At 46.5% G+C, this 26,315-nt stretch overlaps 1 protein-coding gene across 1 annotated transcript; it reads right to left on the bottom strand.

Moving 5' to 3' along the window:
• Positions 1–1,896: 1,896 nt before the first annotated feature.
• On the bottom strand, positions 1,897–13,248 carry GRM6 (glutamate metabotropic receptor 6). The gene is made up of 10 exons (XM_059919139.1): positions 12,583–13,248; positions 11,419–11,635; positions 11,057–11,192; positions 10,250–10,404; positions 8,589–8,729; positions 8,286–8,486; positions 6,349–6,494; positions 5,633–6,256; positions 2,844–3,155; positions 1,897–2,094 (listed from the first exon to the last, which is right to left on the bottom strand). The coding sequence occupies exons 1-10, from the start codon at positions 13,246–13,248 to the stop codon at positions 1,897–1,899; spliced, it is 2,796 nt and encodes a 931-aa protein (XP_059775122.1).
• Positions 13,249–26,315: the final 13,067 nt, after the last annotated feature.

Here is a 26,315-nt window from a genome sequence, read left to right as displayed (position 1 = left end):
ACAAAATGGTGCATGCATCTTCTACAAGTGGACTGAATGTGAGAAGACCCAGAAGAAGACGACAGAACTCACTGTGCATCAAAGAATCCACATCAGAGAGACCAGTCTGAATGAATGTGTGGGTGTATGAAAGTCTTCAGCAGGAAGCCAGGGCTCTAAGTCTGAAACTTCACATGGGGAGAAAACCTCTAAATGTGGAAAAACTTTTACTAAGAAATCATCCAAAATCTAAGTCACAGAGTTCAGAGTGGGGAAAAGCACAAAATGTAAAAACTGTGGAAAAGTTTTCAACTAGAAGTCAAGACTCACTGTACATTAGAGAATTCATACTGAGAGAAACACCAAGAAAATAATAAATACAGGAAAACCTTCATTTGGAGATCAGAGCTCATTGCTCTCTAAGAGTTAATATAGGAGAAAAACCCTATCAAAGCACTAATGTGGAAAAGCCATCAGCAAGAAAACATACCTCATTGTACATCAGGAAACCCACACAGGAGAGAAGCTGTATGAAATAATGAATTTTGGTAAGCATCCAGCAATATATGAAACGTCATAATTCACACTGTGGAGATTTCCTAGGAATGCAACAAATGTGAGGAAGGAGAATCTGTACACGAAAAATGTTATTCTGAGGAGAAGCCCTATTAAAGAATGCAGAAACACCTAGTCCCAAGGTCAAAATTCTTATGCAGAGACTCTGTCTAGGGAAGAGTCTCCATGTTGTATGAAGTGTGGTTGATCTTCAAAATCAGTTCCAGACATTAGATACTACAGAATTCATACTGATAAATAAAAAGAGTCAATTTAACAAATTTAAATTCTACCCTAGGGAAATAAAATTCCATTAACTTAAACTGAACTTTTTGTTAAAAAAAATTATTGAAAAATGCATTTGAAGTCCAAGCATCTTCCTTCCCATGCCTCATGCTTGACTTTCAAAGGGGACCTCCCCAGGAAATATTGGAAGAGAACAGTTTTGATGTTCATCCTAAGTTATCCACTTGGAATTAATCTTTGCCATGGACACAACTCTCTCTGTCACTGGTCCCAACCTACAACTTGTGAACACCATCCTTTACAGGCATCAGAGGAGGGCAAACACCACCCTTGCTAGTTTATTCTCACACCCTTACCACCACACAAGTGTATCTGATTTTCTTAAAGTTCAGGGTTCATTTAAGGGAATACACATGGGAAAGGAAAAAAAAGCAGTTCTCTAAGAGTGACATCCCCCAGATCCCAGGAGAAAAGATCTCGAGGAAAAGACCCTGCCACAAATAATCTCACGGGAGCATCCCAGTTCCCTCTGCTCATCCCCCTGTCCTGTGCAGGCCCATCTTCTCTCACAGGGCTCTCACCCAAGGCTCAATCCCTCTGTACCAGCAAAATATTTACCCAAGCCCAAGTACTCAGTCCAAAATACAGACCCACAGAGCTCTTGTGGAAACTGCTCCTCCCTGACTCCAACCCTGAATTTCATTCTGGGGTCTACATATTCTCACATGCTGCCCAATCTCCAAATTCTGGTGGTTGATCAAGGGGTGGAAATCCACTCACACTGGACCAAGCCCAGGGCTTCATCATGATCTCTGAACTTCAAACCAGTGAGTGTAAGTTTAGTCCCTCTCCAGAGTAGGATTCTCTCGGTGGCTGTTCCCACCAGGAGTAGAAATTCTGGTCTGCAGCGAGGAAGTATGAAGCCATCATGCACAGAAAAACAGAAAAATGTGTCATGTGGGTCCAGGCCAGCTCCATCCTGCTGGGTGTGGCCTTTGTGGACTCCCCACCCTGATTGCTCACTGCAGATCTGGACTCTTCACAGCTTCCACCATGAAGCGAGGGAAAGAAAAGAACAGAGGACGGGGAGCAATTGTCCCATTCATCCCCTATTTGCTACTTGGGGGCCTCTGTGTCCTCGCCCTTGGGTGGGGCTGCCACTGTGGAGGTTGTCTTGAGGCTCCGTTTCCGCTTCTGCACGTTCTGCTCCGGGTGGAACAGGATGACGTAGGTTTTGGGTACATAGAGCATGCCGAGGGACACCGATGCACTCAGGCTTAAGGACACAGTCAGTGTGGTGGTTTGGATGTAGATCTAAGCCACGGAGGAAGGGACCAGGTGGGACTCAGCCCAGGTCTCTTCCGCCCTCCACCCCCACACAGCCTGGAGGTGAGTCTATTTCAGTCAAGTGACTGGGAATGAGCACTTAATAAAGGAGAGCAGTGTAAGCAAAGGCCTCGTGGCATGAAGAATTGGTAGTCACAGTGTGGCTCTGGTATAAGCAGGAAGAAGGGTAAACGACACAGCACTGAATGGACAAGTGACCAAGGGAAGTGAGAGGTTCATTCACAGAGAGCGACACCTGGGGAAATAGTCCATATGCCTAAAAAGTGCTAGAGCATGTTAATGAATGAATAAACATGTTTTCAAATGTACAAATGAATGGATGAACCAAACCTGAATAAAGGAGCAAGTAGGCAAACAGAGGGTGGACAGAGGTGAATAAACAAATGCTCCACTGTACACATGAATAAATGACTGTCAAACAAATACACCGACAGATGAATGGATTGGCAGATATAAAGTATATGAAAAGATAATTGAATAAAAGAAAGTTAATTGATGGTTGGAAGAAGCATGGATGAAAAAATGAGTGAATGAACAATGGAAAGGGGACTGAGAGAACAACCGGAGGGAGACTGGAAAGACAAATGAGTACACGAATGAATCAGCCAACCAAGCAATCATTCATATGGGTGGCCCAGCTCTTGGAATAATCGAGCCCTTCCGTGGACAGGCAGGAAACAAACGAGGTCATGAAACCGACGGGGGACCCGGATTACCTTTTCAGCTGACTGGGCAGTGCCAAAGAAGATAGGCACAAAAGCCAGCCAGATGATGCAGGTGGTGTACATGGTGAAGCCAATGGGCTTGGCCTCATTGAAGGTCTCAGGCACGCCACGGGCCTTGATGGCATACACCGTGCATGTGACCATGAGCAAGAGGCTGTAGCCCAGGCAGCCGACGAGGGACAGATCCGACATGTCGCACTTGAGCACCCCTTTGGCCTGCTCTGGTTCTACCGTCCGCTGCTCTTCGTAGTCAATCACACTGTGTGGGGGCTGGGCCCCCAGCCAGGCCATCACTCCCACCACCTGCAGGAGCCAACATGGTATCAAGGACACACTCAGCCTCACCCTCGCCTGAGATCTCTGGCAGGTTAGGGTCGTTTTTAGGCTCCTGGCCTATTGAGTGGGATGCTCAGGCCTGAGAGCCACTGTGGAGAGGGGAGGGTTGTCCAGGAGGGGACTGCCTGGGCAAAGGCCTGTGACACAGGCAGGTGGAGAGAAGGGGCTGCAGTGGAAGTATGTGCTGGGGACATCTGGGCTGATTTGGGAAGGGGCCCTGGATGTCCTCTTCCTGTATTTCAGCTATTACCAGCACCATTTACTGAGGCCAGCAAGGTGCAGTGACTGCAGGCAGAGGCTCTGGAACAGTGACCCTAATCACATCTCCTCTATCTACTGAATGGGAACCCTCATAATCTGTTGTGAGGACATGATGCCAGCTTGGGGGGAAGAGTCAGTGCATGTCCCACTGATTAGGAACCAGGCCCGGCAGAGATGTTCCTCTTCACAACCCTCCAGGGACACAGTATCATGTATTCTGTAGGTGGGAAAACACTAGCTTGATCCAATCTAGCAATATGGCAAACCACGTTCCTGAGGAACCCCTTCCTTCTCCAAATCCAGAGAACTGTTGAACAAGATATAATGAAATTGCGTGTGAATGCATAGTGTGGCTCAAAATATAGAGGCACTGGATGGAGAGCAGTAAGAATGTGAACTGATGCCGGGTGGCCAGGGAGGTCAGAGTCAGACACAGGCCCTAACAAGGAGAAGATGGAGTATGAATTCCTTCACACTGAGGGGAGACATGACCTCCAGCCAAGGGAAGCTGGGGAGTAGGAACTAAGATACCTGCATAAAGGTGGGACCCTGGAAGGGCCGTCCCCTACATTTGTGCAGGTTGTTCACTGCACAAGATGCTTGACTTGGGAGGAGCGGGGCTGAAACCTAGCCAACACTTCAGTGCCATACTGTGCACCTGGAGTAGGGCTATGTGATCCTAGAGGAAAGGATGCTTTTTAAATAATTTGTACACCCAGAAGGAGCACCTTTATGTGATTCTCCCAAAGGCAGCAGCTCCATGAACAAGGGACTAATAAAATAAAACTCCACCCACTGTCCAGGAAGGAAGCATGGAGGCTCTTCTTAGAACTCCTCTAGATGGCGGGAAAAGTTGCCCAAGAGAAACTAAAACCCAAGGCCTATGATACACGGGAGTAGCAACCAAAATGCGTCCCACTGAATTTGCAACCCACGTACTTGGTAAAAGAACTAGCATCCGGTACAGGTAATAAACGCCTACAAAATAATAGAAAGTGAGCAAAGCACAGGAACAGGCACAGGCACATCACAGAAGAGGAAAGTACAAAGGCTAGCTGCACAAGTAAGTAGAGACAAATTAAAACAATGAGATACCATTTCACATCCATCATATTGCTGAATAACCTTGTAAAGTTGAAGGTGTGCATCTTTGAAAAGATTTGGGATTTCTAGAAAGGGAGGTATAATGTGGGGAGTCCATAGGTGCGCCGGAGGCGGGCACTGAATGCAGTCTAAACATCTCTATCCTGAGGCAAGAGGTGCCACGGGGGTTTCAGGCAGGAAGCAGTGAGGTGCTTTCGAGGATGAGCTGCGCACTGAGATTCCGGCCCTGACAGAGGACGCTCAGACCCTGCTATGTACCAGAAAATGGCAGCACCTTCCAGTTGTGAAGAATTGGATGGACTGAAGCCTATGGGTGGGAATGACCATGTTATATGCAGAGCTGGGTAGGAAGAAGGGCTCTCCTGCGGTGGAGAGTGAGCCGTGTCCAAATGAGCTGAGCATGGGCCATCCACCTGGCCCTGAGAACTGGGCTGGCTCTGCAGTGTCATACAATGTCACACACACTTGTCTCTTAGCACCCTTTACAAGAAAACATCCAGTGCTTTCCAGACCACAGGAGCCATTTCCAATGTTGTAATATTACCATCTCAGAGAAAACCCTAAAGGAACTCTGCTTTTGCTGCACATACAGCATGAAATTCTGGCCATCTATGGAATTGGATGCTTCACTCCACATAATATCATTAGAACCTGTGCCTCTTATCCAAGTTACCCAGTGACTGCGCAGCAGGAACTCCCTTTATGGAAACAGATTCTCTGCTTGGGGGAAATTCATCAGATTCTCTTTGCTCTGGGAGCCAAACTATGGAAGAGCATGTTCACTTTCTGAAAATAATTTCACTGTTTCACAGAAAAATAACTGGATGCTTGCACTCCCCACCTTACTGATCCATTTTCCTCCAAGGATGAAGCAGGAGGAAACAGCTGCTCCTAAATGAGTTCTTCTAGTTACAGAAACAGTAGCGCCCTATCTCCTGGGACTTTTTTTTTTTTTTTTTTTAACATAGAGGCCAAAATAGAAGAGGGACTCTGATTTTTTAAGGTGGAGGTCAGTGCCCGTACCCCCAGCCCCGACCCCGTCTGCCCACCCCGTCACCCTGGGGGCCCCGAGGACCCACCTGCACGGAGGTGAAGCTGAAGGTGATGACGAGCTGCGAAGTGGGGCTGATGAAGGGCGGGGGCGTGACCGAGCGCTTCCCTTGCTCAAAGATGCGGTAGATGCGGTTGGTCTTGGTGAGCAAGGCAGAGTAGCTGAGGGTGGTTCCCAGGCCGAGGAAGAGCCTGCGGGCAGCGCAGACAGCCGCCCCGGGCTCGGCCACCATGAGGAAGGTGACCGTGTAGATGAGGAAGATGCCGGTGAGCAGGACGTAACTGAGCTCGCGGCCGGAGGCCCGGACGATGGGCGTGTTGTTGTGCCGCACGAAGGTGGCCACAACTGTGGTGGTGGCCATGATACCCAGCACGGCCAAGAGGAGGGGCGGGGCCGCCCAGGGCGAGGACCAGGACAGGCGGACCACTGGCGTGGGGCGGCAGCCCGTGTGGTTGCGCGTGGGCCTCATGTCCCGGGGGCAGGCCTCGCAAGTGAACTCGTCCACCTGGAAGCGGTACCCGTCGCAGGCCTCACAGTGCCAACAGCAGGGGACGCCCTTCACCATCTTTTTCCGCTCCCCTGGCCCACAGGGGAGGCTGCACTGAGACTCGGGCACCTCTCGGGGGTCTCCCGACCACTGCAGGGCTTCCACCTGGGACACAGGGAACACCGGGACCTGCGACTCCCGCCTCCAGGAAGGTGAGTCCGCCTCCCTGTGCCCAGAGCTCATCCTGTGCCACTCACATCCAGCCTGAGGGTCTCTGCCCACTGGCCCACAGCCTGGTAGCTGCCACTGCCCGCACTGCCATTGGTCACCTGGTACTGGAAGATGTCGTATCGCCCGGGTGCATCCCCGTTCTCATTGAACATCACAGGGGTTCCTGCGCTGCCTGGAAGGAGAGCCTGTCATCCTCAGCTGGTTCTCGAGCCCATCAAAGGCCCAGCCGGGACAAAGGAAGAGCTTAGCAAGCACGTGAAAAGGTGTTCAGCATCGCCTATCATCAGGGAAATTTGGATCAAAACCGCAGTGAGAGACCACCTCACACCCATTTAGGATAGCCACTGTCAAAACAACAGAAAGTAAGTGTTGGCAAGTGTACGGAGACATTGAAACCCTATACTTCACTGGTGGGAATGCGAAATGATGCAGTCACTCTGGAAAACAATATGGTGGTTCCTCAAGAAATTAAACATAGAATTACCACACAATCCAGCAATTCCTTTTCTAGCTATATACCCAAAATAATGGAAAGCAGGGACTCAAAGAGATATTTGTACACTTATGTTCACAGCAGCATTATTCACAGTAGCTAAGACGTGGAATAAACGCAAGTGTCCATCAACGGATGAACGGGTAAGCAAATTGTGGTCTATACATACAATGGAATATTATTCAGCCTTAGAAAGGATGGAAATTCTGACACATTCTACAACATGGATGAACCTTGAGGACATTATGATAAGTGAAATAAGCCAGTCACAAAAAGACAAATACTGTGTGATTCCACTCCTATGAGGTACTTAGAGCAGTCAAATTCATAGACAAAATGTAGAATCCTGGGGGAAGGGGAAATGGGGAGTTAGTGTTTAATGGGTACAGAGTTTCAGTTCTGTACAATAAAAAGAGTTCTAGAGATTGACTGCACAACAATGTACACCACTAAACTGTACATTTAAAAATGGTTAAGATAGTAAATATTATGCTATGTGCATGTTACCACAATTTAAAAAGAATAAGAAAGAGCTTAACTGTGCAGGCGAGAGGATGAGTTCAGACTTACAAAGGTACTGATTTGAACAATCAGCTTTATTTCTTTTAGAAGCTTGTTCTACCAGCTTGCAGAGCTGTTCTGGAGTGCTATTAAGTCATGCTCTTTATTTATTTATTTATAACTTTTTGGCCACTTGGCATGAGGGATCTTAGTTCCCTGACCAGGGATCGAACCTGTGTCCCCTGCGGTGGAAGCACAGAGTCTTAACCACTGGACCGCCAGGGAAATCCCTAAGTCATGCTCTTTAACAGAGAGCTTGGCAGAGAAAAGGTGCTCAACATTTGGTGGAAGAAGAGAGTTCTTAATTTACTAAAGGATTGTAATTGAACACAATGTGAAGCCCCCCCAGCAAACCATAAGCACGGCTGAGTCCATCTGGGCCTTTTCAGAAACCCTTATTCTGAGCCCTGACCATGTGCCAGGCCCTCCACTCATATTGGGGGGACACAGACTCATGCCTTGTGCTCAGGCAGCACAGGGCCTGGCTGGGGAGGCATTCGGAGGCCTGAGACTCGGAGTGGGCTGCCTGTCCACTGTGCAAGCAGTGCCTTTGCACAGTCTGCACTGTGCCCCATGCGTGCCCTCAGAGACCAGACGACTCCAAACTCTGTGCAATGGAGAGGAGAGTTGTGTGTGACCCTCTGAGGGATCCAGGCAGAAGGGGTCACAGAGAAGCTCCCCAACACCTGGAATTTGCAGCCTGGGGCAGGAGGTACTGAAGGCTGGAGAAGGAGGAGTGTTAAAAACTGTTCCCCAGAACTTGGCTTGAGCCTCCAGCTCTCAGGCCCAGATGCTCCCACTATACCTTTCTGCTCTCCCATTCCTTCCATCCTGAGTCGTCCCAGGTCCTGAGAACTCCATCCCAGCAGGTTTCCCCTCATTCACGTAGGGGCTCTGGCTCCCACTCACCATTGAAACGTACAGCTCGAATATACTGCAGCAGCATCCGCCCGTCGGTGGGCTCCATTGCGGGGCACAGGCCTGTGTGCCCGGGGCAGAGAGCCTGGTGCATGCTGTGGAGGGCGTGGGCAATGGCGTACACAGCATCGATCACAAACTGCACCTTCCCTTCCTGCTCGTAGGCAGAGTCCCGGCCGATGCGTTCCTCACCTGTCCTAGGGATGCCCAGAGGAAGTGTGCCTGGCTCCCAGATGCCCAGCCGGGCCTCCCACCTTCTCCCTCACCACCCTCGCCACCCTGGGCAGCTCTCACCTGTGCATTTGCGGGTGGAATCGTCTGACTGGGTACCTGAGCTGGTCAGTTTGCAGTTAAAATTCTCTTCCCAGAACTCAGCAAACCAGATGTTCCGGCGGTTGTTCTCCAGGGAGCGAGTTATGAAGTACTGGTCAAATCCTGAGAGACAGGGAAGGAGGGAGGGGGCTGGCAATAGTCTGAGCCAGCCACAGCTCACTACTTGTGTCCCTTCACTGCTTGCTTACTTTGCAGCTGGGGATACCCATGTGACCAATTTCTGGCCTGGCCAATGAGTTCAAAGCCATCTAGGGACTCCATGGTAAATTTGCAACCTGATACAAGCTCAGAGCCTCACCACATGAGAGAATTTTTTGCTGCCTTTTCTTTCCTGGTTAGGATGCTGCTATGAAGATGTAATGGGTGGAGCTTCAGCAGCCACTTTGTGAATAAAACACCACAATCAAGAAGGCACATGGGACTTCCCTGGTGGTGCAGTGGTTAAGAATCTGCCTGCCAGTGCAGGGAACACGAGTTCGAGCCCTGGTCCAGGAAGATCCCACATGCCACGGGGCAACTAAGCCCGTGTGCCACAAATACTGAGCCTGAGCTCTACAGCCTGCAAGCCACAACTACTGAGCCCACATGCCACAGCTACTGAAGCCCACACACCTAGAGCCTGTGCTCTGCAACAAGAGAAGCCACCGCAATGGGAGGCCCGTGCACCGCAACGAAGAGTAGCCCCCGCTCACCACAACTAGAGAAAGCCCGCACGCAGTAACAAAGACCAACCGCAGCCAAAAATAAATAAATAAATAAATTCATTAAAAAAAACAAAAACAAAAACAGGTTGACTTTAAAAAAAAAAGAAGGCATATGGCAACTACAGAGGATGGTGGAACAGAAGGGGAGACAGAGCTCAGGGCTCTGAGAACATCATTGACTCACTGCCCCAAACATGAAGTTGCCCCTACTTTGAAACCTCTTGTCTTGTAATGAAACGCCTTTATTGCTAAAACCACTCTCAGTCTAGTCTGTTGCTTGCAGCTGAATGCATTCTATGGGAAAGAAAGAGTGTAAGGGTGGGTGTACCCCTCCAAAAGGCTGGGAGCCCCTGGGAGTCAGGGCTCAGCATTTACAAGGGTCTGTGCTTCACAAAATAGCCCCGAAGTGCCTCATCAAAGCATCTTCAGTTTAGCCTTTGGGGAAATGAGCAATCCTAGTGTAAAGTGGCCATCTTTCCTGCATTCTTCCAGATATTCACACGCGGGATGGTGGAGGAGGGGTGGAGAGGAAGGCCTCATTAATTGATCAACAGGACAGTATGACCCACATCCTTGGTTTCTATCCCTCCCACAGTCACCCTCAAATTAGAGTGCCTTTGGCAGAACCAGGAATACAGGCATTGAATTAACACAAAACTAAACAAACAAACAAAACCTAACAATTCTTCACCCTGTAGAGTGGGATGTGCAATTCCTCATTTGCCAATTCATTCAAACACTGCTTGGAGGGATGTATTCACAGAATCTCAGAATTCTAGAATCTGGGAATCCTAGAAGGGACCCTGGATCACGGTACAATTTTATAGAAGGGGAAAATGAGCACCCCCCAAGAGGGGATCGCGGGGAAGGATAAATATGGGTGAGAGATGCAGTGGGGAAGGGCGTTCCCCCACTCACCATCAATAGAGGCCCTTTTGGGCAGGATGGTGATGGCTCCCACGGCCACGTCCTCCAGGTTCAGGATGGGTGAGATCTTGGCTCCCCAGCTGTCTGAGCCAACCCACAGGAAGTAGCTGGTCAGGTTGGCCTGGCGTGCAGCCTCCAGGACCCTCCTGGTAAGGATAGGGTAGGGGTGAGTGAGGGCCGGAGAGCCTCCTCCAACTTAACTCTGGTCACTTTCCATTCTTCTCTCTCCATCTATCCCATTCTGCATCACTCATCAGACCCTTTGTTTATCAGGAAAAGTAGGATGTAGGGAGTTTAGGACACTTGCCCTGGGTTTCTCAGGTAGTAAAGGGTCCAGCCAGGCTCTGACCCCAGGCCTGCCCTCTTGTTCTACGCACCATAGTCCACTGCATGCTGCCTTTAAGAAGGGCCTACCTTCTCTTGCTGGGGCTCAGGCCGGGGTCCATGGCCTTCTGCTGATACCCTCCTACCCCTGGGAGCCCTTCCCTGACAGCTCATTTTCTGCACTTACATGTGCCCACCAGTCTCTCCCCCACTGTTAATTATAGAAACAGACATATATTCTTGTGTTTCCCTGGCAAGGTTTGGAGCATCTTCACCCAGACCAGGCCTGGTTCATTTCTGGGGGCACCAGACAGAGAGGTGGCAGTAGAAAAGGTATGTGGGGGCAGGAAGGGAAGGGAAGGCGAGAAAGAGGGAAAGGAGGATGTACGTGGCTGGGATATGTGAGAAGAGGTGGCAGGGTCTTCAAGGAGAGCCTCTGAAGAACACAGTGATTGAACATGCCATCTGTCCCACCTGATGTCATCCTCGTTGGCAAAGATGATGATGCCCCGGGCATTTGGTGTCTCCATGAGTCTCCTGATCACCTTATTGAATTCTCCTGGCTTTGGTTCCCTGGGAATCTTGATGGACTGGGCAATACAGACGCCCCCTGGGTGTCGGAGATGCCAAAGTCAGCTGCGGTCCCACCCATTCACCCACCAGGGCCACCACCACTCATGACTGTGGCAGGGGCTAAGTCTTTCAAAGGACCCCCACAGGGGGCACCATCCAGGCTCCCCATCATGAACCCAGTGCCCTACCTCACTGCTTATGCCCTGTCCAACGGACCCTCTATAGGCTCCTTCATGCCTCAGACCCCCCTGCCCCAAGCTCACCAGCCTCTCGGGAGATCTGCACAAAGGCGTCAACCCCACTCTCGCCATAGTTGCCCTCGGAGGCTAGCGTGGACACGTAGTTCCATCCCAATGCCCGCACGATATCCACCATGGCCTGGGCCTGGTAGGAGTCAGGTGGCACCACGCGGGAGAAGAAGTCATAGCGTGTGGAGTCGCTGAGCTCAGGGGCCGTGGAAGCGTAGCTTATCTGGGGGATCTGGAGTGGGGAAGGACACCTGGGCTGTGGATGGAGGGTCAGTGACCCTAGGGAGGGAGGGCAATGAGGACCCAGGACATGGACATTTGGGGTTAGAGTGCTGGGGGCAAGCTGGAACAGCCACATAGAGAGGCCAGGAGGGGCAGAGCAGGCAGGAGAGCTGGGGAGGGGTTATTTGATTGTAGGCTGTGTCTGGCCTAATGGAGGGGCCTGTTTGGAACTGGGTTTATCTGTGTGCATTAGAGTGATTAATAGCGGGGATTACAGCTGAGCTGATCCAGGAGAAGGAGTGGGGGCAGTAGGTGTGAAAGCAGAGTGGAGAATGGTGGCTGGGGAGGCTGGGAAGAGGGCGGCTAGCAGAGAAGAGGGTGTATCCGTCATGTTAAAGAAAGACTCACGAGCAAAAAAAAAAAAAAAAAAAAAAAAAGGAAAAGAAAGCAAAAAACACACATAAAAGGGAGCAGGTGGGAGCTGGTATGAAGGTCAGCAGAGAGGGGGAGGTTCTGGAAGAAGCGGGCTGGAGCTGGTCTAGGGAAGACAGAGATGTTTGAAGCTAAAACAGAAAGGAAGGGTGGAGTGTGAAGACGTTACGGAAAGGAGAGGAGAAGAGAGAGAAGGAAAGATGGAAGGAGGAAGGGGGAAGAGAGAGACAGGGAGATGGAAAGAGAAAATCAAGAAGAAAGACAAAGAAAGAGGGAAAATGAGAGAAAACGAGGCAGAGAAACACTCATGGGCTACGGTGCAATTAATGGACGCCGTAGTTACCTCGGGCACTCTAGACGCTTTAATGTTCCTAACAACCTTCCCAGACAGGCTTGCGTCTGGCCCAGGGGACAAGGTTTCTTTGCGAACTAGAGTGATTCTCGCAAGGAGACCAGACCTCAGCCACGCCCAGGGAAAGGACGAGGGAGAGACGCTGCAACCCGGGAGCTCCCCCGGGCCCTCACCGCAAACAGGCGTAGCACGTTGGCGACCATGATGGAGACGGAGCTGGCCGAGGCGCCCACGACAGCCACCACGCGCTCAGGGGGCGCGGCGCGCATCGGGGGGACGCCGCCTGGGCAGCGCACGGCCGCCTCGTCGCCGTCGCTGCGGCCACGGATCAGCGCCTGCACGAAGCTCAGCGCCTGCTCCAGCGCGTACGTGTCCCGCGAGCAGGTGTCGAGCAGCCGCGCGCCCAGGCGCACCCCGGGCAGCAGCTCGGGGTCGGCGTTCACGCGGTCCAGCGCGTACAGCATGGCCTCGAGCCGGTGCACGCCCTGCTCCTTCTTCAGCGGCCCGCACGCTCTGCCCGCCGCGCCCCGTGCGTGCACCGGGAACAGGCCGCCCAGCGTGAGGCCGCCCGCCAGGCGCACCGAGCCCGCGGCGCCCGCCACGCCCGCCTGCGCCAGCGCCAGCAGCAGCGGCAGCAGCGCCAGGACCCCGGCCATCGGCTCGGGGGCTGCGGGAGGAAGACGGGGTGGGGACGGGAACAGAACGGGAGAACGCTCTGAGCGCCCGGCAGAGGAAGGACCCGGGTTGGCGGAAAGGCGAGGGAGCCCCAAGCCTTGGGGAGAGGGGAGGCGCGCAGTACATAAATATTGGCCGAGCCAGCTGGAGAAGATATGAAGCATCAACTCGGCCAGCTTTCCCGGGCCACCTGGCTCTCACACCCTCTGAACCTCATCACCTGGGTCCCCCCTGCCCGACCACTGTCTCCACCGCTCCAGTCCTACCCCTGCCCTCCCCGACAGCCCTGGGCCGCTCTTTCTGGGAGTCCATCCCCAGCGCACACCCAGGCCCCCTCTGTAGCCACACTCACCTGCGCCAGCCGCTGTCGGTTCAGGACGGGACAGTGACAGATGCCGAGGGCCCTGAGGAAGAGAGGATTTAAGGATTCTGGGGAAGGGATGAGAGGCCGCCCTGAGGGCGGAGACCCGTCCTGAGCAAGGCGTGTGCGCAGGACTGGCTCTCTCCACATCTCCTTTCCCTCCCTCTCCTACTCCCTGGGTCTGTTTCTTTCCGTCTTTGGATATGTGTCTGACACACACACTCTGTCCTTTTCTGTCTTCTGGTCTCTCTATTTCTCATCTCTGTCTCCGGCTTTCTCTACCCACCCCTCTCCCTTCTCTCTTTCTTCTCTTTCTGCCTCAGTCTCATTCTATCTCTCTCTGTCAGTGTCCCTTTCTCTCATTGTCTCTCTCTGTCTCTTACCCGTTTTCTGTTACTCTTCCTCTCTCTTCTGGCCACCAGTGTCTTGGCTCAGGCTGCTTAAGGCACTTCCCAGCTTCCTCCTTGCAAATCCCTGCAATAAACCCGTGAGTGGAGTGAGAAAGGAACACGGGCTGAGCAAACAGGATTGCACCTGAACAGGAGGAGGGAGAACAGGGCTGAGTTGGAAGAAGGCAGGAGCAAGCAGACCTTTAATGGTAGCAAGGTCTCTGCTTATCACACACACACAACCCTACAAAGAAGAGACCTCTACCATCAGACCCATTTTGCAGGTGGGGAAGTAGAGACCTCAAGGAGTTAAGTGACTCGCCCAAGGTCACACAGTGGACATGTGTCAGCATCAGGATTTGTACTCAGGTTGGTGTGAAACGAGCAGCCCTCACTGCCTTTGATGGAGGGAGGGGACAGGGCAGGCTTGGCCTGCAGTTCCCACCCCTGCCTCTTGCATCTGATGATGGAACCCTAAGGAGTTGCTCTTCTGGTGGTTCATAAAGCCTTCCTGGCTCTGGGGTCTGAAGCAGTGACACACTGTGTGAGGCTCTTGGTACCTGAGTTTCCTCATCTCAGGTTTTGGGCCAAGGTGATGGACACTTTTACCACCATCCCCATCTGAGGTCCTGGATTTGCCTTTCTGACACTGAGAGCAAAGTGCATCCTGGAGACAGGTGGTGAGCTCTGAGCCCCAGGGATTAGCAAGTTCGTGCTAAGGGGGGCTGAGCTGGCTTGGGCTCCATTAGAGAGGGTGGATTAGGGTGGTCACAGGGATTTGGGCAAAGCTGGCAGAGGGAGCAAGCAAAAGCTGTGTCACCCTTCTCCCTTCCCTCACCACATCCAAGGGCCCTGATTGTCTCTGTTTTCAGAGCTGTCCAGACACCTGTCCTTGGCAGAGTTGGGAGGCCCAGCTTGGCCTTCACCCATTTTACAGGTTGGGAAGGATGGGGCACTTAGCTGGTGTTAGGCCCCAAGCTTGACGTTGCAGAAGTCTGTACAAACTGGGCATTTGAGGTAGTAGGTTCCTGCCGCTGGGCTCACACAGCCCCCCGCAGCCCTCCCCTGCTCAGGACAGGTTAGACAGGGCCACAGCTGACTTCACAAAACAGGTTCCTGACTCACAGGATGAGAGCATCTCACTGGTTCCCTGAGTATAGGATGGACCACCAGGGAGCTGGGGCAATAGCCCTCACTGTGGTGCAGGAGGGAGGTGAGTGTCTGACCAGAGTGCGGGAGGTGGAAGGGGAGAGAAGTAGGTGAGTTCCTGGCAAGGGGAAGAACCAGCTCTGAGGATGAAGAGGGAGGCATCATGGCTGGGGCATCTGGGAGGAGGAAGTAGCCACCCGTGAGCATGTGAGGACCAGGACCAGGGCAGAGCAGGTCAGAAGAGGGCAGAAACCAAGACTTTGGTTTTGGACACAGGAAAGCCAAGAATTTCATTTGAGATTTGAGAGGATAGGTCAAGCTCCTGGTTAGATTCAGTAAAGGGGGAAATTTAATACAGCAGATTCCACAGTTTAAAAATTTCAGTTCAATGTTTTGAGTACCAATGTCTAGACTCCATAATGTTCTCTTCTGGGGCTTATAGGAAGTGTTGAGAGTAGTAATTAAGTAATTACAATGGGTGTTAAAAGCTTACACTTACTGTGTGAAATATATATATATAAATCTCCTTCATTCTCACAACACTCTCTGTGAAGTCGGTGTCAGTATCATCCCCATATTACAGATGAGAAAACTGAGGTACTGAGGAGCACAGAGAGGTAAGGAACTAATTTACCCAGGATTGCACAAACATTAAGTAACAGAGTTGGGATAGTGAAGCCAAGTCAGGCTGACTCTGAACTAGGCTATTACTCTCTGGGCTATACAGATGACATCAGTGCATATACATCTTTCTAACTATACATTTCTCTTTGCACCTCCCACCACGCCCCTGCTTGTTGTAGATGTAATCTTGACAGAAAGGGAAGAGAGTGTTACAGAAATTACAATTTGTTTATTTTGAACGTGTGGTTTTTTGGTTCCTGGGGAATTCCAACTCTGGAATTCCTTTGGAAGCAAGAGTCTCTCACCACATATATTAAGTTGATAGAGCTGCCATAACAGAGTACCACACACACAACAGATGTTTATTGTCTTATGGTTCTGGAACCTGGAAATCTGAAGTCAAGGTGTCAGCAGGGTTGGTTCCTTCTGGAGGTTGTGAGGGAAGAATCTGTTCCAGGCCTCTCTTCTTGGCTTGGCTTCTCCCTGTGTCTCCACATTGTTTCCCTCTGTACATCCAAATCCACTTCTTATAAAGACACCAATCATATGGGAACAAGGCCCACCCTAAAGACCTCATTTCACCTTGGTTACCTCTGTAACAACTCTATCTCCAAATAAGGTCACATTCTGAGGTACCGGAGGTTAGGACTTCAACATACGAATTTGGGTGCGGAGGGGCAGGGGGTGACACACACAGATCAGCCCATAACACCTCGAAAAACTTTGCAAATGAGCTTTCTTCGTAGTCTGCCAGTCCTTTGCTTTGGGACAATAATAACTGATAACATGAGTTGTGAGGTGAGTAGAGGCAGCTTGAGCCAAGAATTTGACACTGTGGACTCAGTGATATTACTCACGTGTGAAATATACTTGAGAAACTGTTCATTTTAAGGGAACTATTTGCTAAATAGCAGGGTATTCATTGGGAGATACTGCCTAATTGTTGTTGTTTATGATGGCAAACCTTTAACCAGAGTATACATTTTCTTCAAAATTAGAGAAATCAAAGTGAGGAAAGCCATAGAATGAATCTCAGAGAAGTTATCCCTGATATAGTGTAGAACAGCAGTCAGAAAAAAATTTTTTTAATTAATGGAACTTAGATTTAATGGAATTTTCTCCATAATACACAGTGTCAAGGTATGATGATCACAGCAAAACACTTTTTTTAAAAGGGCCATATGGTAGGCTGAATAATGCATCCCCCCCACCTCAATCTGTCCAAGTCCTAATCCCCAGGACCTGTGAATGTTACCTTATATGGCAAAGGGGATTTTGCAGATGTGATTTAATTAAGGATTTGTGATGGAGAGACTATCCTGGTGGGCCCCATGTATTCGTAAGGGTCCTTATAAGAGAGAAGGTGATGTGAAGATAGAAGCAGAGAGAGATTTGAAGATGCTAAATGCTGGCTTTGAAGAGGCAGAAAGGAGCCACAAGCTGAGGAATACAGCCCTAAAACCTGGAACAGACGAAGAAATGGTTTGTCCCCTAGAATCTCCTGAGGGAGCACAGTTCTGCTGGCACCTTGATTTTGACCCAGTGATATTGATTTTACAGCTTTGTAGGAGGATAAATTTGTGTTGTTTTAAATAACTAAGTTTGTGGTAATTTGTTACAGCAGCAATAGAAAACTAGTGCAGGCCAGGTAGTAAATATTTTAGGCTTTGCAGACCATACAGTTTCTGTCATAAGTATTCAACTCTGCTGATGTGGTGTGAAAACAGTCACAGACAGTTCCCAGAGTCAGCCTCAGGGTCATGGCCAGGAATGCAAACAAGGCACTAGCTGGTTGTGTGAATGGGATTCCCCTTCTCTGTATCAACTTGGGTCAGGAACCCCAACTAGTAGGCCTGATTTGGGTTCTGGAGGGCCAGCTGGAGGCTGAGAGAAAGAGGGAGAAAGAGAGACAGAGAGTGAGGAAAGTGGCACTGCAGAGATTTGGATAAAAGACAATCTTTTCAGTAAATAATGTGGAAAAATCATGTGTCCATATGAAAATAAATGGAACCTGAACCATACCTCATTCCAGATGCCTAAATCAATTCCAGATGCATTATTGACCTAAATAGGAAATGGAAACTGATATAGCAGGTAAAAGATTATATATGAGCGTGTTTCATGACCTTAGGGAAAGATATCATAAAATGAACATGAAAAGTACTAACCATAATAACTATAACTATAACTCGACAACTTTAAAATTAAGAACTCTATCAAAAGATATAAGGATAAAATGTTGATAATTATAGAAGATAAGTGATAGGTTTATGAGAGTTTATTACACTATTTTCTCTATAAAACAAAACAAGAGAAAAAGACAACAAAACGAGAGTGAAAAGGAAAGCCACAGAGTGGGAGAATATATTTAAAACTCATATAACCAACAAATAACTGTATCCAGAAGGTAATAAAAAGACAAATTACACATGAGAAAAATGGGCAAAAGATTTGAGCAGTCACTTCACAAAAGAAGATATCAAAATATGAAAAACCAAATGAAAAGATATTCAACCTCATTAAAAATTAGGAAAATTTAACTTAAAATTACAATAAGCAGGGCAGGCCAACTAGCAACTGAAAACTCCATGTGTTAATGCAGATAGGGAGTAATAGGAATTCTTAGACACTGCTAGTAGGAGGATAAATTGATATAATCCTAAGGAACACAGTTTTGCATTATAACTAAAGTTGAAGATATACATGCCCTATTTCTTAGCAATTTTACTGCTAGGTATATTCCCTGGAGAAATGAATGCATAGATGCATACAAAAGAATATTCAAAGTATTATTATTCATTAGAGAAAAAAAATAAAAATAAATCAAAATTGCATTAACAGTAAAGTGAATAAATAACTTGTGGTATATTCATGCAATGGACTGGAATATTACATAGAAAAATGAGTGAGCCAAAACTATGCATAACAACACATCTTACATATTGTTGAATACATACACTGTGATTCCATTTTACATAGTATACATAAGTAGGCAAAGTAAATCATAGTGTTTAGAGATACATACTTCAGTGGTAAAGCCACAAATAAATGCAAGGAAGGATTGTAATAGGGAATGCAACTTTAAAATTGCATTTTAAAAATTTATGTGTTATTTTTCACAATTAAAAGATATTAAAACATGGAAAATGTAGGACAATTAGATAGGAAAAGTAAGATGTGAGAACTAAATTGAAATATATCAGTAATTAGAATAAGTGTAATTGGACTAAGTGCTTCCTTTAAAAGAAAAAATTTTGAGGTTGGGTAAAACAAAATCCAGTTTGGGTTGCTTTTAAGGGACACACCTAAAACATAAGAGTACAAAGTTGTGTTCCCAAAGTTGTGTACCTGTCTGACCTATCTGATGGTTCCCTGGAAGACCCTACTTGAAAGACTTGTCTTTATTTTACCTGATTTGGTGCTCAACCAGTGCTAAAAGTCTTTCCCTAGGGAACACTTGTGAAAAAAATTTGCAAGCAAAGGTCATAATATTGTGGCTAAGGTGATGGATAACAGTTGGAGCAAAAAATAGACAAGCCAAATAAGGATTTTTCTAAAAACTGACAAATGAGATGACTACTGGAGCTTTGAAAGGCTCTGACATATTCCTGGGAATCTAGAGTCCACACACATGTGTAGCCTGTGCACATAACTGAGGAAAGACATGAGAAAGCCCTAAGCCCTCAACTCTGGCTGACCTTGAGGCTCTGCAGAAGCAGGAAGCAAAGGTAAGGCAGAGTTGTCAACTGCCTGAATGATGAAGGCATGCGCCAACATGTACCCAGAGCCTCTTGGCAAGGACTGGGAGATTATTTGTTCCAGGTGTTTGAAGAAATCTCCATCCAGTCATTAACTGATCACTAAGCTCGCCAACAGGCAACAAAGAATACAGACTTTACAGAACTAGTTCAAAATAGTCATTAAACAAGAACAACAAACAAATGAAAACAACAAATCCTGGGGGAGGGGAAACTCTGATTCTAAGAGCTATCACATTTTAATATTTTCATATCCAGTTTTCAACAAGAAAAAATAGGCATGCAAAGACAAGAAAGTATGGCCCATTCATGGGGGAAAGAAAAATAAATCAACTGAAACTGTTTCTGAGGAAGAACAGATATTGAAATTTCTAGACAAAGCCTTTAAATCATCTATTTTAAAAATGTTCAAAGAGCTAAAACAAACCACATCTAAAGAACTAAAAGAAAGCATGAGAACAATGCCTCACCAAATAGAAGATATCAATATTGAGATAGAAATTATAAAAAGGAAACAAATAGAAAATCTAAAGCTAAAAAGTATAATACCTAAAATGAAAAAGTCACTAGAAAAGCTCAGTAACAGATTTGAGAGAGCAGAAGAAAGAATCAGTGAACTTGCAGATAGGACAATTGAGATTATCCAGTGTAAGGAAGAAGGGGCAGAAAAGGAATGAAGAATAATGAACAGAGCCCCAGAGGTCTGTGGGATACCACCAAGGATACCAACATGAGAGAGAAATGAAAATGAAAACACAACATAACCAAACTTATGGAATGCAGCATAAACAGAGCTCAGGGGGAGATTTATCATTGTAAATACCTACATTAAAAAAGAATTAATTGTTAATCTCAAATTAATAACCTAATTTTACACACTAAAGAACTAGAAAAAGAATAGCAAACTAAATTGAAAGAAGAAAGAAAATAATAAAGATTAGAGCAGGCATCATTGAAATGGAAAATAGGAAAAAAATGATAAAAATCAGTAAAACCACAAGTTGGTTCTTGGAAAAGATCAATAAAATTCAAAAACCTTTAGCTAGACTAAGAAAAAAAGGGAGAAGATGCAAACAATTAAGATGAAATAGGTGCGTGCACACATGCATGCACGTGTCCTGTTTGTTCCGTTTCTCTGGAAAACCTTGATTAATACAAGCAGGATTGGAGGAAGTTTTTGGGAAAATGCAACATCTGAAAAATTTATGAGACATGAGTAGGATTTATATGCAAGGGGAAATATTAGGTTAAAAACTGTTCTCCCAAAGTATGGGGAGATTCAAGATGGTGGAGGAGTAGGTGGACGTGGAGTTCATCTCTCTCCATGGATGCATAAGGAATACATCTATAGATGCAACAATTCTCACAGAACACTGGCTGAAAACTAGCAGAAGACCTTGGACACTGGAAAGGACTATAAAGATCCCTGCATAACTGGGTAGGATGGAAAAAAAAGAAGGGAGAAAGAGGAGGAGAGGAAGCGGGATGGGACCTGCACCCCCGGACAGGGTTGCTGAAGCAGAGGAGAGATTTTCAAATTCGCGGAAACCCCCTCTCTGACAGGGAAACCTCCTCTCCGATGGGGAAATGGATTGGGACAGAAGGGAAGCATTTGAGGCTGTCGTAAGTGGGTGAATCGGCTGATCTGTAGCAGACGGGACAGATTGAGAAATACACAGACGGTCCGTACCTCAGCCCTATGTGCCACGGACTGGGACATGTGTTCACAAGTGTTCAAGGGGGCTGGGAGCTGGTGTGTGGGGATTGGAGAACAGGCGCCGAGCGAGAACTGCTGTTGGCTGTGGCGAGACGGACTGATGGGATGGGAGGGAGGAAATCTGCATCAGGGAATGCCTATGGAGGAAGACTGGACTGCCATGGAAGCAGGGCACTACTGCTGAGTCACACGCGGGGGAGGAACCACTATTGTAACCTCTCTCTCCCCACATGTCGTTGCCTGCCGATGATAATAAAAGAAGCCTGCTCAGGGCTGGCTCTTGTGCGCCGGCTGCTGAGCAATAAAAATAGCCCCCTCAGAGCTGGCCCTCACGTGCCAGCTGCAGGGCAATTAAAAAAAAAAAAAAAAAACAGAGCCCTCTCAGGGCTGGCCTTTGCGTGTCTGCTGCTGGGTGCCAGAAAAACCCCGGCTTGGGTTGGCCCTCATGTGCCTTACGCCGGGCACCAGAAAAGTCTCTCACTAGGGCCATATCTCTTGTGCCTGTGGCCGCTGGCTTCCCTGTGCATTTGGTGCCACTGGAGCTCCTGCGATCCAAGCAGTCATACCACCTCTGTGTCTGGTCCTCACAGGGGCAGACCCAAGAGCTACAAGGCAGCCTCAGGACCAGACTCCTGTGGGTGGACCACATGCAAAGGTGGGGATAAAACCAAAGCTGAACCCCAGGGACAGGGTGACTAAGGAAGAAGATCGAAAATCTTTCCATTAGCTGTACAAGCTGCAGATTAACCTGCTGTGATCAGCTAGGTAGACCCTGTGTCTATGGAATATCTGAGTAGACAATGAGTGTTCCCACAAGTGAAAACGGTCTAGCTCTGGCAGCTGTGGACTTTGGGGTCAAGCACACACAGGAACTGGGCCCGATCAGAGTCTGAATGGTGCCCACAGGGCCCACAGCAGGTCCAGAGACCAGCCCAGAGGCAGAGGAGAGCCTCTAGGGGAGATGGAGGTGGGCTGTGGCTTGTGGTGTGTGCAAGGACATTTACAGCAGAGACCCCAGGGAAGCATAATTATTACTATTAATTTTTGTATGGTTTGATTCATTCTCTTGTTTGTTCTAGCTTTGTTTTTTTTTTTTTTTTTGGTTTCTTTTTCTTTCTTTTTTTGTTTGTTGTTGTTTAGTGGTTTTTTTTTTTTTTTTTTTTTTTTTTTTTTTTTTTTTTTACTCTTTTCGGATCTCTGTGTTTTATAACATATTTTAATTTTTTTCAAACATTTCTATTTTTACTTTCCTCTTCTGTTGTTCTGTGTTTTTTCCTTTATTGTTTTCTTCCTCTTTTTCTTTCATATATATATATATATATATTTATATTTCTACTTTGCTTTTCTGTTGTCCTGTGTTTTTCCCTTTTTATTTTATTATTATTTTTTTAAATCATTTTTATCTGTTTGTTCTGTTTCCTTGCTTTATTCTTCAGTTGGCACACTGCTTTGGTTTTGTTTTTAAGTTATGTGTTTTTGTTAGTTTTAGTTCAGTAAATTCAGTAAAGTTTCAGGATACAAAATTAATACACAGAAATCTGTTGTATTTCTATATGCTAACAACAAAAGAACAGAAAGAGAAATTAAGGAAACAATCTCATTTACCATCACATCAAAAAGAATAAAATACCTAGGAATAAACCTACCTAAGGAGGCAAAAGACCTATACTCCAAGAACTACAAGACACTGATGAAAGAAACCAGATGACACAAACAGATGGAAAGATATACCATGTTCTTGGACTGGAAGAATCAATATTGTCAAAATGACTGTACTACCCAAGGTAATCTACAGATTCAATGCAATCCTTATCAAATTACCATGGCATTTTTCACAGAACTAGTACAAAAATTTTTTAATTTGTATGGAAACACAAAAGACCCCAAATAGCCAAAGCAATCTTAAGAGAGAAAAACGGAGCTGGAAGAATCAGTCATCTGGTGACTTTGAGTTGAAGCCAGAGCTTATTTACTATCCCCCAAATCCTAGGGCCCTTAAAAATTACACTAAATCTACTCTTCTTATGCTCTATAAATGGAACAACAAAGCCTGGATGGCAACACATCTATTTACCCCACGGTTTACTGAATATTTTAAGCCCATGGTTGAAACCTACCACTCAGAAAGAAAAGATTCTTCTCAAAATATTATTGCTCATTGACAATGCATCTGGTCACCCCTGAGCTCTAATGGAGATGTACAATGAGATTAATGTTGTTTTCATCCCTTTAACACAACATCCATTCTGCAGCCCATGGAACAAGGAGTAATTTCAACTTTCAAGTCTTATTATTTAATAAGTACGCCTTGCAAGTCTATAGTTGCCATAAATAGTGATTCCTCTGATGGATTTGGGCAAAGTAAGTTGAAAACCTTCTGAAAAGTATTCACCATTCTAGATGCTATTAAGAATATTTGTGATTCGTGGGAAGATGTCAAAATATCAACATTAACAATAGTTTGGAAGAAGTTGATTCCAACCCTATGGTTGACTTGGAGAGGTTCAAGACTTTAGTGGAGGAAGTCACTGCAGATGTGGCAGAAATAGGAAGAGAACTAAAATTAGAAGTGGAGGCTGAATATGTGATTGAATCGCTGCAATCTCATGGTATAACTTTAATGAAGGAAGAGTTGTTTCATATAGATGAGCAAGGAAAGTGGTTTCTTGAGATGGAATCTATTCCTGGTAAAGATGCTGTGAAGATTGTTGAAATGACAACAGAGGATTAAGAATATTACATATTACATAAACTTAGTTGATAAGACAGTGTCAGGGTTTGAGAGGATTGATTCCAATTTTTAAAGAATTTCTACTCCAAGTAAAATGCTATCATTGCATTATCATTGCATGCTGTAGATAAATCATTTATGAAAGGAAGTCAATGAATGTGGCAAACTTCATCATTGCCTTATTTTAAGAAATTACCACAGCCATCCCCAACCTTCGGCAAACACCACCCTGATTGGTCAGCAGCCATCAACATCAAGGCAAGAGCCTCCACCAGCAAAACGATTATGACTTGCTGAAGGCTAATGATGTTTAGCATTTTTTTAGCAATAAGGTCTTTTTAAATGAAGGTATGTACATTGTCTTGACATAATGCTATTGCACACTTAATAGATTACAATATGGTGTGAACAAAACTTTTATATGTACTGGGAAACCAAAAAACTTGTGTGACTTGCTTTCCTGCAATATTCACTTTACTGAAGTGGTCTGGAACCAAACCTGTGATATCTCTGAGGTATGCCTCAGAGGTGTGGCAGAGGTCCAACTTCAGTTTTTTGCAAGTGGATATCCAGTTTGATATGTAGATCTCTATGGCAGGTGATACTTGGGCAGAAACTGAATGAAAAGTGTGAGAAAGCAATGTTGATATCTACCAGGCAGAGGAGACAGCAATTGGAGACTCCAGGTACAGACAGGTGGCACAAATTAATCAAGGAATGAATATAGGTGCTTCTGCTGGAGTACAGTATATATATCTCTGAAAAATCTTCTGTTGAGTAAAAATGCAGACAAAAAAATAACTGGAGTTATGGGAAGAATAGGATTTGAACAGAACACTCAAACCTTAGCAGGTTTGGAACAATCCTAATAAAAAAATAACAGCATAATTTAAAAGACATGATTAGTTATTAGATACCTATATATGCACACGCATGAGAAAGAGAGAGAAAGTGAGAGAGAGAGAGAGAAAACTTCTCCTATTAAGAAAGGTGAAAGTGGGAGTTCCCTGGTGGTCTAGTGGTTAGGATTCAGCACTTTCACTGCTGTGGCCGGGGTTCAATTCCTGGTCAGGGAACTGAGATCCTGCAAGCCACATGGTGCGACCAAAAAAAAAAAAAAAAAAAGGGTGAAAGTACGTTGGATAAAGAGAAATTGATGAAGGGTTGATGCCACTGAGTCATGAAGACTCAGAAGTGTTTCTGAGAGAGAAAGCAGGTGGCCACACTGAGTTAGGAGAGAGATTGTGAGAGTTAAAGGCGTATCAGGAACAGTCCTATTTTCTCCAATTGTACTGCTCTCTGCTGTGTTGGTTTACCTGCACTCAGAATCCTCTTAGTTGAATACTAACATATTAATGTGCTAGAGGAAAAAATCTCCTATGAACCAAGAAACCTTCCACATCACACTAAACTGATCCATAATACAGAAGCACCTGTTGCAGCAGAACATATTCTTCACAAAAAATTCATAATAGACAAAAGGAAACATCTTACAATATATTTTATGTGACTAATACTTAACTAGGACAAGAAATAAAATTTACAGCCAAACCAAGGAGCACAAATACAAAAATCCTTGTCAAACATTTACAAGCTGAAGAACATAAAAACATCATAATCAAGTCTGGTTTGTCCCAGAAATGCACTTTAGCAGATTAACGACTTAGGAAATTATTAATGTAATTCACGGCATTAACAGATTAAAGGAAAAAACATTATCTAAATGGATGTGAAAAAAACATTTGAGATCATCCAATATTCACTCATAATTTTAAAAATTTAGTAATCTAGGGATCTTCTTTAACCTGATAAAATTATCTACCAACATCCTCCAGAAAATATTGTATTCAGTGATGAGTCATTTCAAGTATTTATTTCCTTTAAAACCAGAAGAAGACAATACAGTTGATCCTTAACAATACAGGGTTTAGGGATGCTGACCCCCTTCACATGTATAACTTTATGTTTAACCACTGATCTGCATCCACAGATCGAACCAACCACAGACTGTGTAGTTCTGTAGTATGAATTCACTGAAAAAAAAAAAAAATCTGTGTATAAGTGGACCCATGATTTCAAACCTGTGTTGTTCAAGGGTCAACTGTAATTCCAATTATCACCCCCTCTAGGGGGCACTAGTCAGTGCAAGAAAAATAAGCATAATAATCGAATTAAAAAATATACAACTCTTGGGGAGCATCTGGGCACTTCCGCAGCCGAGTGGTGATCCTGGTGGTGGCAGCGGTTGTGGCGGCGGCAGTCAAGGAGCTCCCATGTCTGGGACCAGGCCGGGGGAAGGCAAAAGGGGGGCGAGGCCTTAAGCCCGAGCCACAGCAGGGTGGGTCCTGAGGGAGGCAGAGCGGGAAGCACCCTCGTGGGCAGAATCCACAAGCGGGGCTCGTTGAGTCTCTAGTGCATTTGCCTGGCGGGCCGGGGCTCTGGAGATGCATCTGCATCAGGTCTTCACCAGAGGTGTCATCCCTGGAGACAACTGCTATTCCA

Source organism: Balaenoptera ricei, chromosome 3, assembly GCF_028023285.1.
Source record: "Balaenoptera ricei isolate mBalRic1 chromosome 3, mBalRic1.hap2, whole genome shotgun sequence".
NCBI classification, from domain to species: Eukaryota; Metazoa; Chordata; class Mammalia; order Artiodactyla; family Balaenopteridae; genus Balaenoptera; species Balaenoptera ricei.
The sequence above is the reverse complement of the archived record's forward strand: the minus strand, read 5'-3'. Positions and strand labels throughout refer to the sequence as shown.

Excerpts from the sequence above, each read along its gene's own strand:
- GRM6 (XM_059919139.1), bottom strand. The coding sequence starts at position 13,248 with ATGCTTCATATCTTCTCCAGCTGGCTCGGCCAATATTTATGTACTGCG. Across the intron at positions 11,193-11,418 it reads GCAGATCTCCCGAGAGGCTG|GGGGCGTCTGTATTGCCCAG; the intron begins GTGAGCTTGGGG and ends TCCGACACCCAG. Across the intron at positions 3,156-5,632 it reads TCAGCTTCACCTCCGTGCAG|GTGGTGGGAGTGATGGCCTG; the intron begins GTGGGTCCTCGG and ends TGGCTCCTGCAG.